Source organism: Lobosporangium transversale, assembly GCF_002105155.1.
Source record: "Lobosporangium transversale strain NRRL 3116 chromosome Unknown BCR41scaffold_86, whole genome shotgun sequence".
NCBI lineage: Eukaryota > Fungi > Mortierellomycota > Mortierellomycetes > Mortierellales > Mortierellaceae > Lobosporangium > Lobosporangium transversale.
Window position 1 is genome coordinate 15,795 of NW_019029064.1, and position 16,619 is coordinate 32,413.

Consider the following 16,619-nt stretch of genomic DNA (forward strand, 5'->3'; position numbering starts at 1 on the left):
GTATGGTGTTCGTAAAAGTCAAGCTGTCTAGTTTTACTGCTATTGCCCTAAACTGCAATCCCTTGTCCTCTACCCGCCTGAAGACGGTGGTAACCGAGAATATGGCCCTCAATGGTAGAGAATTTTGGGCCCTCAATTTTTTAGGTCCACCAAAGTCCGAAAAAGAGATAAGCTCAGAGAGAGAAGAAAATGGGAAGGGAAATAGCATCTAAACATTCAGCGCTAATGCTGAATAGTTTAGTGAGTTCTACCCGGCTTTGTTAGCCTGTACAGGATCTATACTTGGAGTAATTAATACCGACATTTATACCCATGCGTCGAGCGTACTAAATCCCTTTGCAGGTGTCCAATATACTTCGGAATTGTTGTAAACTCAAGCATGTCAAAGTGAACAATCAATATCAAGAGGATTAAATAAATTTGATTGCACTCGAGCTCTTTGGCCATTTCTGGGGATTTGGAGACGCTGATCAACCCTGATCTAGGAATTGGCCATGTCAATCAAGAAGAAAAAAAAAAATCAAGACGAAGATGAGGAAAACTCTGTCGAAGTCGACTATCATAATGTCATTGGCGTCTGGACTTGGAGCGCAGTCTGTGAGGATTGAATCTCAAGACGGTTAAAGTGAGAGGTTTTTATGCAAGTCAAGAGGATGCCACGACTCTGGCGACTTGAGATGAACCATGTATGTACGATATTTCAAGATTAAAAAACCTTGACTGTAATTAGAAAACGATCCGTCATATGAGCAGAGGCTAGACCCAATAACGCCGCCGTACATGGAGTAAACAAGGTTTTAGCGTACTGTAGATCTTCCTTGGATCTGCACTCCTGCATATCTTTTTTCTTGTGTTCAGTATATTTGCAGAATGCATGTAATTCGAGATCTCGATCGGCCTTTTTTCTTTCCTTTTTTCGGTTCTTTGCTTTTCAAACCTGTTTTATTCAGTATGCATAGTCACAGTTTTTCCGCTCCTCTCCCTCTCTTAAAGAACCTATGCTCATATCTTTTTTTTTTTTTTTTTTTTTTTTTTTCCTTTTGTACCGAACCCTTCACTCTCTCCTCTAATTGATTGGCAGACCAAATCCTCTCCTCTCTCATTCTTTTTCATTTCTATCTGTACGACATGTCAGCCCTGACTCCCCTGTTTCGTTATGTGCTCATGCATGCCACACGCAAAAACGGCTTCAAGTTGGTTCTGGCCTTCATGACCTACTATATCTACAAGTATCGTGGCCATGCCCTGGGGACAAATCGCCGTTCTGATCTCAAGCAACCCAAAGGCGCTGTCCCTCTTTTGGGACACATGCCATTAATTTCCTCTGTTCCTCCCACACAACTGTATCAATTCTTTCTAAAATTGCACGTTGAACTCGGCCCTGTCTGGTCCCTTTCGCTTCCTGGTGTTCGTATGGTTCAGATTGATACGCCCGAGAATATTGAACATGTTCATAAAGTCAACTTTTGGAATTATGAGAAAGGCCCGATCTTTAAAGATGTCATGGGTATCCTCTTTGGCGATGGTACAGCACATACTCTTTCATCCTTTATTTTGTTTTGAATAAGATTGACTCTCTAGATCCCAACCCAACAAGTGTTCTCACTCATTTGTTTCTCCTATTTCCTCTTCTTTTTTTCTATCAGGAATCTTTAGCGCTGACGGACATGAATGGAGATTTCAGCGCAAGCTTGCAAGTAACATCTTTAGCGTCAGAGCCTTCCGCGAGTACACAAGTGATGTCTTCGTCGTCGAGGGTAAAAAAGTACTCGAACATCTTGGCAGAGCTGCTGATCAAGGCACACCCATCGATTTCCACGACTTGATGCATCGCTTTACACTCGATAGCTTTGGAACGTACGAACCTGATTTTTTTTCAGACTTAAGTTTCTGTTTGGAGAACGTTCGCTCTCTGCTGACCCTATAGGAGCAATCAAATTAACTTTTTTTTTTTTTTTTTTTTTTTTTTTTTAATATCTTGGCTTCGCTCTCTTCCCTCTTCCTCATGTTAATAGAATCTCATTTGGAGAAAGCTTTGGATGCCTCGATGACTTGGGGGTAGAAGTACCATTTGCTTTCGCCTTTGACGACCTACTACAAATTGTGACTAAACGCCTCATTGATCCTCTCTGGAAGATCCGTGAGCGGGTCACAAGCACGGGAAAGAGAGCTAAGGAACATCAAGAATACATGTATAAACATGCGCTCAAATTCATCCAGAAGCGCAGAGAAGAGGGTCATCGCAGACAGAATAGGGATCTCCTCCAGCTGTGTATGGAGGCCAAAGATGAAAATGGACAGCCTATTTCGGATGATTATATTGTTGACATCTTCCTTAACTTTACAGTAAGCGAACAATATGCTATTTTAGACCCCTTCTTCTTACTCCTAACGCTCTTAGTGATCTCTACCGAGCTTTTTAAGTTGGCTTAGTCTAAACTTTCTTTTTTCCCTTTTAAAAACAAAAAAAAAAATGCTAGCTTGCAGGACGCGATACTACTGCTCAGGCACTTGCATGGATGTTTTACCTTCTTCATCGCGATGGTACGGATAAAACGATTGCCAAGGGACTTGCAGCTGAGGCGGACGATGTCCTTGGAGGACAGGACCCTACATACGAGACATATAAGAGGCAGAAGTTCGCAGAAGCATGGTATTGTTCAATCCTCTCTCATCATTAATGTCTGTTCCCATAGAGCCTGCTTGTACATGGTGAAGACAACTATGGAATTAACATAACATTATCCTTCCGGTTTGCTTTCTCCTTTTTTCTATTTCTTCTGTATTTTGGGACTCGCTCATGCTAACCTTTAGCTTCCATGAATGTATGTTTAAAAAAAAAAAAAAAAAAAAAAAAAAATGAACATTGATCTTACAAGATGTTATTTATTCCCAAATGAAAAACTGTTTTGATACTTGTAACCTAACTTTTTTTTTTTTTTCTATCCAAACGTAGCACTACGTCTCTTCCCTGCTGCACCCCGCAATCAAAGAATGTGTGTTAAGGATGATGTCTTGCCAGACGGAACCAAAATCTACAAGGGCGAGCGTGTTACCTGGAGTTCTTATGTAATGGGTCGAAGCGAACGTATCTGGGGCCCTGATGCCTTGGAATACAAGCCTTCCCGCTGGATCAATGCCGAGAAGCCCTCACAAGCAAAGTTTAATGCCTTCCATGTTGGACCTCGCGTCTGTCTCGGTCAACAGTTCGCAACTGTCCAGGCATTAACGTTAATCGGAATGTTGTTCCAGAACTTTGAATTCGAATTAGTGGATCCTACAAAAGAACCCGCCTATTCCACATCTCTCAGCTTCCCCATGCTCGAGGGCTTGCCCGTCAGGGTCTTCCGGAGATCCCAGCCACGCACACAGGCAGCAACTGTCTAAAAGATTAATATATATGTATAGTTATCGGTAGTCTGTTTTCGAGTAATTTAATTAAAGGATACCTCAGCATGAATAATAATACTTTTTAGGTTAATATATGGTCCTATTACGATGAGAAAAGTATATTTCATTATTGCTATTTATTATATATATATATATATGTATACATGTTCTAAGATAAGTCCCACTCTCTACAACGAAAAAAGAAAATCATGCAGTCGGTCGTCTAGCAAAATATCGACTGACAAAGCCAGGCCATCGTTCTACTGGGATCTTCGAATGTACTGTGCAGTCTTCATACAGCTTCTGAACGCTCATCGATATATACTCTGGCGTCTTCTTGCCCATCATTTCGCTGTTCATCTTGACTGACAATGCCATTGAAAAAAAATACAGCTATTTTCAATAGGAAAAAAAAAAAAAAAAAAAAAAAAGATTAGAATTGATTCCTATATAAAAAAAACTTTGATATGCAATAATTGTTGAGCCTTTACCTGCTTAAGTCTCTCCACATCGGCAATATGCTTAGTGAGTATACCATCACTATCCGTTTCATTCTAACCATCAAATGACCCCAATAATTAATAACTTTAGTAACGGTCTATATCCTTTGCATTATTGATGAGAAAAAAAAAAATCAGAATAATTCATACTGAAGCATCGGATCAAAGCATACCTCGTTATTGGAAGTATCTTCTCCACCTGCGCTTTCTATAGGCTCCTGTGACTGATAGTCTTCTTCTGCATCTACATAAACCGAGATAACAGAGCTCCGCCATGTCGGGTTCTTGATATTACCATGACTATGAATATGGCTTGCTGGGATAGTTGCTTGTGGAGTCTCAAATAGAGTTGCCTTCTTGAGCCCTGTAACTAAACGATCAACCTGCGCTTGCGTTTCCTGGAGAATGTTGTACAGCTCTGCCATCTTCTTTTTATGTGACTCTGCCTGGTCGCGTATGATCTAACCAGAAAGTAGAATAAGGACACATGGTGACACAATGGAAAAAAAAAATATTTAGAAAAAAAGGGTGTGTGCTATATGAACGTTTGTCTCAAAAAAAAAAATAAAATAAAATAAAATAAAGTTGTAGTACCTGTTCTAGATCTTTAATAGTCGTTTTTGCGTTCTCCATTTGTACATGTAACTCACGGTTCGATGGTTGCATAGCACCCATATCCCCACTCAGGATCCTGTGTCGGCTTGGCCTTGAGCTATGGTGATGACTACTCGACCCTTGCGGCCAGTGAGCCCTTGGGCCTCCTGCGATCATGCGATCGTCCACATCCAAAGCGACATCAGTATTAGTGATAGATCTGTCTTCCTCCACACCAAACTCCCGTAGCAGGTTCTTTAACCGAATATCTAACCATGAGACAGTGGAAATGTTATTAGTAAAAAAAGATTAGCATAAAAACCTCAAACCATATTTTTCTAAACTAGACCTTTGGTCAGTCAAATTGGGTCAAAAAAAAAAAAAAAAAAAAAAAGTTGGAACTCACCTCCATGATCGTAAAACAAATTAGACGATTGAATGATCTTTTTGGGCCCAGCCTTCAGCCCAAATGACCAGATAGGTCCAGGTGCACGGTAGCTCACCACCAATGATGGACCTGTGGATCGAAATCCTTCGAGCATTTTTCCATTTTTGTGAAAAAACTCGACTGTCATTGGATGTTTCCCAGCCTGCAGCATGATACGCCCTTCCGTTTCAGTTGCATAATGCATACCATCATTCTCGACCACCAAAGTGTTGGCCACATACATGGCAGATCCATCATTTGATGTTAACCAAAACGAATAAACTCCGTCCTGAGTGATATCAATATGAGTTGTAAATCGGACTGCAAAGTTTCCAGATTCTTTGTATCGCCGTCTAATTTGTTGTGTATACTGTGGCCTAAAAAGGTCTTGCTCCGTAGTCTCATCGATCATAAAGTTGCCTACAATCCCCACATTATCAGGCCGCATCTCGTCAAAGTTTGGTAGCCAGTCCCACTCGCCTTCATAGTATTCAAAGACAACACCCGGCCGATAATCGCGTCGGTAATGCGCTTGGTTTTGGAAAGCTGATGATGATGGATTGAATGATGGGCCGGATATAGAACCCTCATTAGCAGCTGTAGGAAAGGACGACTGCATTGTGGGATGGTGCTGCAAAAGAGGCAGTCCAAGATTACATTTAGACTCTTGAAGTTGAAAGATTGGTTGTACTCCTGGTAGATATAAACGGCCATCAGTGTCCTCAGGCCCGCCCTGTATTGATTGAATCCATCCTGCAAAAGTCTGTGGCGCCCTCGGATTAGCCTCCTGAATCGGTGGGACCGTACCCTCCATCATAGACCCAATTGATATCGAAGGCGCTGATAAGGATGTATAGCTAGAATCTGGGGCAGAAAACCGACGAGAGCGTGAACGGACTAGTGTGTTCCTCCCGCTTGAAGCAGGGTTTTTTTCAGCCGTTGGAGCAGTTACCGGAGCCTCCGCAGTTTTTGGCGCAATATTGAGTTCCATTGAGGCCAAACTAAGCCCGATGTCGTAATCAGAATGGTTATCCTTGCTGCTTGAGCTGTGCATGTTTGGACCCAAATTCTCAGTATTCTCAGCCCTATCACCTTGGAACTGCTGCTGCTGCCCGATAACTAGTGTCGCGTCTCGAAGAAGGTTTGTATACCTTGGATTTTTGTCCGATATGTAAGCAGATGATCCTCTTGATGATGGACTTGCAATATCTAATGCCACCTCGCTGTGTTCACTCGATGCTATGCTCTTTCGATAGCCTGGTGACGCAAACATCATGTCTTCTGTTGATTCATCTCCATTAATACGATAGTCTTGGCTTGGCGACTGTGTCTGGTATGACCTGACCGAGGTAGATGATGTAGGGAGTGAAGAAAGATGTGCAGCTGATGTTTCGGCTGAATGTCTCTCTTTGATAGTTGTAGCGCCACTGCTCATCTGACTATGATACCTAGCGTGACCTCCGGAGCTAGCTATGAGCCGGTGGTTGTTTAGGCTTGGGTCCCTCGCGTATACATCATTATATCTGTGATGTGCCTGTGACTGTCCATGTTCATATAGTGAATCGAATGGATCAATATCGGCGCTTCGCCCAGGCGTCAAGATAACCACGTCTAAGGACCTAAGGTCAACCTGTTCATCTATTTGACTCTCTTCAGGGTTCTCTTCATCGTCAGCAGCAATGCCTCTAATTCGAGGACCTGAAGCTACAGATAAACCAGATGTTGACTCCTGCGTCGTAGACCGCATGTGTTCCTCTGTAACAGTGACGAAGGATTGTGTGGACATGAACGTCTGTGCTGTTATATTGGAGCCTATCGATGATACTGAAGAGATGGAGGAAACAGAGGCTTTGGACTTTAATGCGTGAAGTGAAGAGTTAGCAACTTCTGATACTCGCTCTGATACGATAGATAAGGGCTGTTTTCTAGTTGCAGAATCAGATACTGAGTGATGGTGCTGAACCATTGATGGTGCCAATGGCTGTTGGGAATAACTGCTCTGCTCGCCTTGGTCGTGGTGCTGGCTCGGGTCCTGAGTGAGGCCGTTGGGTATATTTTGAACAACTCGGACTTTGGAGTACTTTGTGCTCTCGACGTTGATATTGGCAGTAGCAGCTTGCTCCCATGATCCTGGTTGAACATCTAAAGCGTGAACAGGGATCCGGGATCCGGGATGCTTTAGTTATTTCCCAAGCATAGATTCCTTAAAGGAAAAATGAACCCGAACCAAACTTGCCTGTATAAATGTGTTTCCTTAGCAACATGGTAGTCGGCTGGTACTTGATGAAATATAGAGGTAAACTCGTTAAAAAAAAAAAAAGACAATAACAATTAAAATGTGAATGAAATGAATGACAAAGAGAAAAGCTGCATTCATGCAAACAAGGCTTCAACTCCCCTTTCCCTACTTTTGTCACACTACAGTTTACTGACCTTGTGGGCACCTTGGCAACCCCTTTTATGAAAAAACCTTATTCTGCATGGCACGTGCTTTTTTTTTTTGAATAGTTTATTATGATAATTAACCATCATTATACTCGTACATCATTAGTTATTATTGTTCTATTGTGCTATCTAGTGTTTGTTCATGTCTTTTTTTTATATATCTGCTGCCGTGCGCTAGGGATTAAAAACAATCATGATCGTCGGATGTAGTCATCAATTTTCTTTTGTTTCTTTGCTGATATCGATTAAAGAGTGCCTTGTGTTCATATTCATAATGTCATATACTTGGCGGTTTTTTTTTTTTTTTTTTTTTGCTGTGGCGCAGTGTTGAGTTTCATAAAATCATGAGACAAATTCAGAGATGAAAGTTTTCATTTTCCATATAATCCAGTGGCCTTGTCAGCTCCAAGGGTCCGTTCTTCAATACGCATTAACTCTGTAACGAATCCTATGTTGGGACACATGCATGGACGACGAGCCAAAACATGTTGGTATGCCTTATTCAGGGGCCAGTGCAGCTGTGTGATCAGGTAGGCAATAGTCGCCGTTACTGATCGCGACTTGCCAGCCTTGCAATGTACATAAATAGGCGCGTCTGCTGAGGAAGCTATATTGGATAAAGCAAATACAAATAGAGTAATATTAATACAATGAACGCATTGGTATAAATAATATAAATATAAAAAACAAAAAACAATATGCTTACCAATGATATCAACAGCTTGCATGAGTCCTGCACTAACATCCGCATCAATATGGTCATAGACCCCAATCTTGTGATACTCCATCCCTTCTCGGTTAGCAACCAGTTGATCCTCGCATTCAGTAGCCATATTTAGTACACGCTTCACACCCAATCGGTCCAATTCATCCACTTGCGACTGGTGAAGAATTTCGGGTCCAAGGTACAAAAAATTTGGTAAGATACATGAGATTTCTTGCTCTCCATTATCCAAGTCTTCATCGTCCTGTTCTATACACCTTCCTCGAGGCATAGACAATGAACTTGACAAGCCTTCAGCCTGGGATTGCTCTTGATTGTCTTCACGGATACCGGTCAAGTTGAGTGTTGCCAGTGAAGGAACCGAGCGTTTTGTGTTTAATGTCAGATTGAAGCCAGGAATCGACTGTGAAAAGTGGCCGGAACCATTAATTGCGCTAGAGCCGGCTGACCAGTCAGCGCTATGTTCTGTAGAGGCAGAGTGTGACATCTCCATCGAATGGTTGCTAACCATGGACATGGTAGGTGAAGGAGCACAAGATGGGATAGTCGTTGGGACTGTGAGCCAGCCTCCCTTTGAACACTGTTGCTGCTGATGCTGATCATCAGTCAGAGTATTGTTGGCATTTGGGATAACTAAAGGCTGCAAGGCGCTTGCTGGGCGCTGCAATGACTTTGTATTGAGGGAAAACAAGCTCTCTCGGCGCGCTTGCGGTTTCTTCGGTGCAAACGAAACAGACGTATCGATGGACAGTGAAGGCTTTGTAGCAGGTGCTGCCAAGCTCATCTCTACGTCTTGGCTATTCTCGTAGTTTAGGTTTGGACGGGATGGGAACATGCTCGATTCCGGGCGTACCAGATACTTTTCACTTGCATCCCATGCTTGGAACGCATCAAACCCGCCCTCGAGGTACCAAAGACGTATTGGTACTTCACCGAAACAGTTGTTTGCTCCACCACGCTCCAACACATTCAGTAATGTCCATGCAGCAGTCGCAGATCGACCGTATGCCTCGTCGCCCGCCTTCATCTCCTGGTCCAACACAACAACATCGTGAGGCTCAGATGATGACAAATCGTCTGCACGCCAGCTTCCTTGAATTTGCTCATAAACGTCTTTGTCTGCAGGCATGGTGATAAAAGACTCTAGTGCAAACGATGAGATGGCGCCTCCACGTCTGTACCTTCTCATTAGCAAAGTAGGGAGATTAATGTTAATGGAATGTTGAATAGAAACAGGATAAAAGTCTGGGTGAGGCCTAAGGTCCAAAATCAAGGGCCACCGTGAGCCAGCACAGGCAAAGCCTTGATTGGACTGCTCCACAAGCCGTGCCAGTTCTGCTGGTGAGATGCTGGAGGCTGGAAAAGGCACCGCATCCGATCTTGGAGGCGAGGAAATAACACCACTATCATTAAAGCAGTATGGTTGAGGCAATGCAGGGGATGCGGAAGTTGTGGGGGTAGCCATGATTGTCATCAGTCTGGGTGGCGACCCTTTCGCAATCTTTGTGATGCCAGCCTGTTCGGATGAAGAGAGTAGAGGGGCAGGGGTATCAATAGTATGGTAGTCTGTGGTGGTGGTGCTGTCGCGTTTCTGGAGAAGGTTACTTTGCGTAAGGATCGATAATGAACCCGCATTAGATCCTTGTTGATGCAAAGGTGAAAGGGTAGACGGTGTGGCTGATGTCGCAAAGATTCCCTCCCATCCTGATTTAGATGCAGTGTTCTCTAGGATCGTGGTGGATGCGGACGTGAATGGTGAAACGGGCACGGAAACGTGTGGAGAGGATAGTGAAGAAGACTGCAATAAAGTTTCTGGGTTGAAATGCGACATTAATGGTGACAATGATGAAGGCAATAATATGGGTGAAGACAATGACAATGGTGACGATGGTGGCGATGGTGACGATGATGGTGACGATGATGGTGACGACGATGGCGAGGATGATGGTGATGGTGATGATACTGGTGATGCTGTTGATGGCATAGAGACAGGGAAAGGAGGGGGAGTAGGAGAGGGTGTTCTCGAAAATGTCATCCTAGCAGTAGAAGCGATCATGGTATTCCTACCATAGTAATACTTTTGTAGAGAGAATCGCTTTGAGGGCGACTTTCCGGGTGATGTGTAGTGATTGTAATGATGGTTGTATGAAGATGGAGGGTAAGGTGAAATTACGTCCAGAGCAGAGGGAGCCATGGTCTTCTTGGCAAGCATCTCCTTGATATGACCAGAACGAGGCCATGTACGAGCAGGTGCAGTCAAGCCAGGCACAGCAGAAAACATCCTCTTCCTATCAGTCTTGCCACAACGCGAGGAACGGAAACGAGAGTGATGCTTTTCGTCAGATGCATGGGCTGCATGCAAGGACAGACATGCATTTGGATCAGTGCAAGCAACAAACATAATAAGCAAAGTATTGCATGCAAAGTAAAGGCAAGGTTCAAGCGGAATATGAATTAACAGGTTTTTTTTTTTTTTTTAGGCGGGAAAATTAATTTGTCAAAATAGAAAAAGAGAGAAGCAGAAGATTAGTTTGTCATTCATACTCAAATATATACTCAGATTATCCGAGTAGATGTATACAAGGAAAGAAAGAAAAAAGAAGGATATATAAAAAAAAAAAAAAAAGATTCCATGCATCCAAGTGAATCATAATAGATTCTGATGAATATTCATTCCATATAATCAATGGCAGGAGAGGAATAGGTGGCGAAGAGAGGTGTCAAATCAATTGGCATTTTTGCATTCTCAATCTGATGTCTATTGTTAGACACTCTCCAAAATCAGATACTGAGCCACTGCCCACTGGCTTTCGTTGGAGATGGATGTGCTCATTGTCTTGATTTTTTTTTTTTTTTTTTTTTTTTATTTTTTTTTTTCAGCTCTGAGCATTATGTATTAATGTGGTCAAGCGTTTTGTATTTTTAAATAAAGCCCCACACAAAGGGTGATTGTTTGAAATGTTTGACTTACGTTGTCGAGTGTGGCAGCAGTGGTTATGAGGCTGGACTGTTGCTACAAAGAAAGGCGCAGGGTATTCTTTGCAGCTGTTGACGTTATTCCCTTTTTCATTACTAATGGTGTTACTGCTAGCACAGGTGCATACTGTGGGGTGAGCGCTGCATGGCGTGTCTGGGGATGTGGGTGGGTCATCAACAGGACTCTGTTGTGAAGATGCCCAACAGCAGAGAGCATTATGTAGTGAGGATGCCATGTTAATCATCTGTGCGTATTATATTATACTAATATTAGGGAATTATCTGCCGGTGCTTCGTATTTCGTTGCTTTTGAGTGATGGTATTTTGTTCTGACTAGGGATATGAAGAGATGAATTAAAGATGTATGAAGTCGTAACAAAAAAAAAAAAAAAAGGATAAAGAGAAAGATGCAGAGATTAAGAATGAAAGAATGTATGTCTGAGTCGTAAGAGAGGAGTGAGAATGTCGTTTCTATAGTCAGAACAGAATAAAAAAGAACTAATACAGATTAAAAAAAGAAAAAAGAATAAAAAAAAAAAAAAAAAAGAAAGAAAGGGGGAAGCCCTGGTATAAGGGAGGAGAAAAGGAAGGGAGGACCGTAAAGAAAAGAAGAAAAGAAAAGAAAAAGAGAAGAGAGAATGAGAATATGAGAATGAGAATGAGAATGAGAATTGAATGAAAGGCAAATGTGAATGTGAACGTGAATGTGGCACTGATTGAATCGATGGAGGGGTGCTCACTTTCAAAGTTAAAAAAGTTCAAGCGTGAAGCCTTGAAGAGACAAGCAGGCAAGTAAAGCAAAAAGAGCAAATGTTGAGAAATGAGAAATGAGAGCAAAAAAAAAAAAAACAAAACAAAAAAACCAAAAAAACCAAGCAAATAAATAATATACACATGCAGCGATATATATACTGGTTTGTACATAATTTAAGTATGCATTGCATCGCAAGCCAAGGCGGTGTAGGATAAACTATCACAAAAAGGGATTTATTTAAAGTTTTTGTTGTGTACGCCGCAGATGATTTATTTTTATCCAAACTAAATCACCAAATACCAAGAATCTATTTTGATTTAAATATACACTTTGGTTGGTGGCTGTTCAACCAACAGCCCCTCCAACCGAACCCTTGTTGTTTGTACTTCTCTTTTTGCCCATCCACGTATCACACACATCACAGAAAGACCGGAAAAGTAAAATAAAATTCAATAAAAACGTTATGACTGCCAAGAAACTGCTGGCATTGCATAAGACGCACTGACCGTGGAGGATGGTGAATCTATTTTTTTTTTTTTTTCCCTTTTCTAAGAAAGCCTGTAGTTAGTGTTCATGCAAAATAAAAAATTACATCCTTGGTTTTTTCATATGCAGCTCATTGTCATGGCTGGAATGATAATGGCGAATCATAATGATGCAGCAAATATTTTAAAATGACACTTTATTGTCGTCAACATAAATTTCTGCATGAACCTTCCTGATCGTGGAGACAATGAGCACCAAGAACCATAGTTGGGAACAAATCGTCTTCTCTACAAATCAAAGGCAACCGCTTCAACCGCGTCTCAAACGTAGAAAGTGTACATATATATATATATATACATTGTCAAAATAAAATAAAAAAATAAAAATCGAACCACGGCGCAAAGCAGTGACCCACACAGCAATAAGGTTTGAAGTATATGTATGGGCACCACACCATGGTTCCATTAAATGAAATGAGCCCGCTGCTGACTTTTTTCTCGATTTCTCATTGGAAATTAAGTTAGATACCCAGGCCGTCGGATAAGACAATAAAAAGTGTGTGAATGTGTCTTTGCTCAACAATGCTGCACCATCCATGTATAATATCTATATACTTTCATCGTTCTACTGAACCAATTGAGCTATGGTACAACTCTCTTTCACCAACAATTTTTTTTTTTTTTTTTTTTTTTTTTTTTTTTGGTAAGACTGGTGTTGTTATACGCGTGTCAGCTTAAAATTAGTAAAAAAAAAAAGTTTGAGACCATGTTTGCAAACATCACCACCTTTGCATGTCGTCAACCTCTAGTCTACTCGTTGCAACCTCCACAATCATGATGAGGCAAAGGACAATCTGACCTCCTTTATTGACTAGATCAGAATAGATTGTGCTGCACAATGAAATTATCCCTGGTAAGCATATTCAATGGCGTGTCTCAATCATATTTTTTCAGCGACCTTTTATCGCAATGCCAGGATATAGAAGACAACATTGGCATATTTAAATTCATCCCTACAAAGAGAATCAAAGAATATAGCCAAGTATAATTGGATGATTGGTTCATGCGAACTATAGTTGTATGGAAATGAGACTCCGTTTTTGTACATGTAGAGCCTGGTATGCGAGCTGGTCGGATTAAGCTCTTCTGATGACAGCGATACAGGTTAAAGCGATTGTAAATGAATCATCCGAACATAAGCTCTCCTTAACTTGAATTGATTTTGGTCCCTAGTGCAAACCCTATGATATGATTGGAATCGTGAATTGTAGAGTAAGATACCATGATGAACCCACAGATAACAACCATCACCCTTCTCATAGAAACTCAATGAGTCTGATCAATCGATGGACCATTATGTCATGATACAATAGTCAAAAATCATATATCTGACTATCTGACACGCGCTCGACAATAGCTCGCCTGGTTCTGTGGAGACAAAAGCAGACATCAGTCCAGCAATCAAATGGTGTAAAAACGGCTTGTTAAGCTGTGGCGGATACTCACTATGAGTGGCGTCCACTTCATGGCCCTAGATCCCTTGCAAATTAGCCACCATTTTTCATATTTTATGAGTCTTTTAGCAATCGTTTAAAAAAAATAAAAATAAAAAAAAGACTGAGAACTTAATGCATACATCCAACTTTATGCAATTCTGTTTATTCACATGATTAACTTCCAGCGAATTCGCCCACCAGTAAGTGTTATCAAGTCTATGCTTTTATAGACTTAAAAAAAATCAAAATGATGGCGCAACAGAACCTTAAATTGTCGAAATTCAGGCGTAGCACAAAGCTGGATACTCTGACATAGTGGCTAAGTACCAAAGCGAGACTTGCAACTTGGAGGGCCATGCCTATAATAATGCTCGATAGCGGTTCCTAAGTACTGGCCAGCAGCAGCCTCTTGGCGGTAAATCATGGAAGCTTAACTTTTTTCTTTTTTTTTTTTTTTTTTTTTTTTAAAAAAGAACCATTAGAGTAATGGGATCTATTTCTACACTCTATTAACAAAAAATCCTCAGAAACTATAGAGAATAAATACCTTACTGCACAAACGGCTGGGTCGCTGTATCCAAAATCATGGAAGCTTTACCAGAAGGCTAGGTTAAGGAACCTTGTTATATTTTTATAGCGACATGTCTCTAGCCAAACAATTATCTAGTCCAAAGTATGCCCGATGCCCCATCTACCAAAGTAAACCACTTTTAGTCTAGTAACGTTCACAACCTTCTCACGGTTTAACCGCCGCTTACCGCATAGGATTTATTATCAGTGTATGGTACACGCTCTTATGACCACGAAAAAGGTATGATTAGATTTTTTTTATAACAAGTTGTCTCTCTAAACGAACAGCGCTATAAAACTGAAGAACTATCTAGCCCAGAGTGTACTTGGTGCCCCATCCTCCGAAGAAGGTCACTTTACAGTCGCCATAAGTCTAGTTACGTTCCTTCGGTAAGCCCTTCGGGTGCCGCGCGGCTATTGCCACAGCTCATCACTGTGTTTAGCCTCGAAAACATACTGTTACAGGAAAGGAATCGTTCCCTAAATGTTACTGTAGATCTCACCAAGGGCTCTACAAGCCCATACATGGCTGTTATCTTCGCCTTCAGCCTCACAGACACAGCAAACTCGATCTGGATAAAGAAGAGGTTGTCTAGCTTGCATGGCATTTAGGATAGGCAGCATACCATGCAGCTTTTTTTTTTTTTTTTCTTTTTTGATAACGAGGATTCACGAGGTCATGTAGAATTTTTTAAGGTGTTAACTCTACAAATGGGCTGCCCCATTACTGGGATCGCAAATAAAGCAGTATCCAATAATTGACCGAAGCCGCAACGCTGTACTGGCACAGTACAACATCCTGTTCATAAATCACGTCAGCATTGAGTAGATTCCTTTTTTTTTTTTTTTTTTTTTTTTTGATAACAAGGACCCTCAGGGTCATGTTGAGTAGATTCCTTGTTCTCCTGGGGACCCTTTTTTCGTGTTAACAAGAACCCACACAGGTGAGGAATTTTATTTCATAATCTCGCTCTAAAGTAATGATATCGCCCTCAACTATGAAACAAGCGAAACTCTCAAAGTTCGCACGGGATGGCTGTGAAGAGCCAATTCGTATCCATGTTTTTCTCTACCAATGTACACCGTGATCGGTACTCGAAGTCCATCCTTCCGATGTGGCCTGTTGCGCCCGTGAAAAGCCGCGGAGGCTGGCGTGCCGACTCTAGCTAAGGACGACTTTTAATTTTTTTTCTATTCGATCAAATCCACTGGCATGTGGACCCAAATCTTGCGGAATTGGTCTGAAATTTCTACTTTGGACTCCGTCAAACTTTGTGATCATCGCTGTCCTAGTCAAGTGGGTGGATGGGGGGATGTGCTGCCAGATGTACCGCTGGTTCGGCTGGGGGGTGGAATATATAACTAAGACGTGTGGCCAGCCAGGCGACTTAGGGTAGTGCACCCACGATCTTAGCCTTAGCGGAGAACACTAGGCTGTCTCGGAGAGAAAGTATAAAAACTCAAGCAAATCCCTGACCTGGCACATGTTTGCTTCACTTTATGTGCCTTAACCAGGACTCGAACCCGGCCCCTGGGCTAGACAGGAGGGTGCCCTGACGAGTATACTACTCAGCCATTGGGCTATTTTACCTTTATCTTGGTACAACACTTCAGTGTGTTCTATGTATTTGCGTCTCGCTGCGGTTTTTAAGGGCATCTCAGTATAAACCCCCAGTTCTTAAGATAGTGATTTTTCAGCTCCTTTAAGGAGCTCTTGTGGCGCAATTGGTTAGCGCGTCTGACTGTTAATCAGGAGGTTGGTGGTTCAAGCCCACCCAGGAGCGGAAAATTTTGTTGTTTTTGTGCCATTAAATGTAGTTCATTAAGTAGGCTCTTCGCTTGGATAGAGCTTCAGCTCTGAACCTTTCGATATTTTAGCAACATGCTTGGTTCTTAGACAAAAAAATAGGCAGCAGTCGCCGAAGGAAAGTCTCAAAATGCAAAATACAAAGATTAAATTCCTCCTAATCCTGATGTTAATCATGGTATTTGGAAGCTTAGTTAAATGGATTAATCTATTTGGCAGCCCATACCAAATATAGTAATTTTTGCCTCTATTTGGCAGCCTACTTCTGGGGGCTGCCACTTAACTTCGCACTCTTGGGTGGCAGCTGGGCTGCCAAATACAGACTTTTTTTTTTTTTTTTTTTTTTTTGATAACAGGGTCATAACATCAGTGGTAAAACAAGCAGCGTTCTGTGGATACATTACCTTGCACAGCTAATGCCGCCGGAGGTACTAAGGGCAGCGGCGATGAC

At 41.8% G+C, this 16,619-nt stretch overlaps 3 protein-coding genes and 1 non-coding gene across 4 annotated transcripts; 2 read left to right on the forward strand and 2 right to left on the reverse strand.

Annotated features, from left to right (window-relative positions):
- Positions 1-664: 664 nt before the first annotated feature.
- On the forward strand, positions 665-3,387 carry BCR41DRAFT_426908 (cytochrome P450; the record flags this gene model as incomplete). Its single annotated transcript, XM_022030793.1, has 7 exons — positions 665-876; positions 1,082-1,525; positions 1,647-1,857; positions 2,016-2,346; positions 2,481-2,653; positions 2,815-2,825; positions 2,957-3,387. Exons 2-7 carry the CDS (start codon positions 1,129-1,131, stop codon positions 3,385-3,387), a joined length of 1,554 nt encoding a protein of 517 aa, XP_021875307.1. The 5' UTR covers positions 665-876; positions 1,082-1,128.
- A 637-nt stretch (positions 3,388-4,024) lies between these two features.
- On the reverse strand, positions 4,025-5,530 carry BCR41DRAFT_375925 (hypothetical protein; the record flags this gene model as incomplete). Its single annotated transcript, XM_022026991.1, has 3 exons — positions 4,025-4,351; positions 4,485-4,753; positions 4,891-5,530. 3 exons carry the CDS (start codon positions 5,528-5,530, stop codon positions 4,025-4,027), a joined length of 1,236 nt encoding a protein of 411 aa, XP_021875308.1.
- A 2,197-nt stretch (positions 5,531-7,727) lies between these two features.
- BCR41DRAFT_375926 (hypothetical protein) lies at positions 7,728-9,545 on the reverse strand (the record flags this gene model as incomplete). Its single annotated transcript, XM_022026992.1, has 2 exons — positions 7,728-7,963; positions 8,063-9,545. The coding sequence occupies 2 exons, from the start codon at positions 9,543-9,545 to the stop codon at positions 7,728-7,730; spliced, it is 1,719 nt and encodes a 572-aa protein (XP_021875309.1).
- Positions 9,546-16,071: 6,526 nt separating this feature from the next.
- Positions 16,072-16,145, forward strand: BCR41DRAFT_t161. Its single transcript has one exon. It is a non-coding gene; the product is annotated as a tRNA-Asn (tRNA).
- Positions 16,146-16,619: the final 474 nt, after the last annotated feature.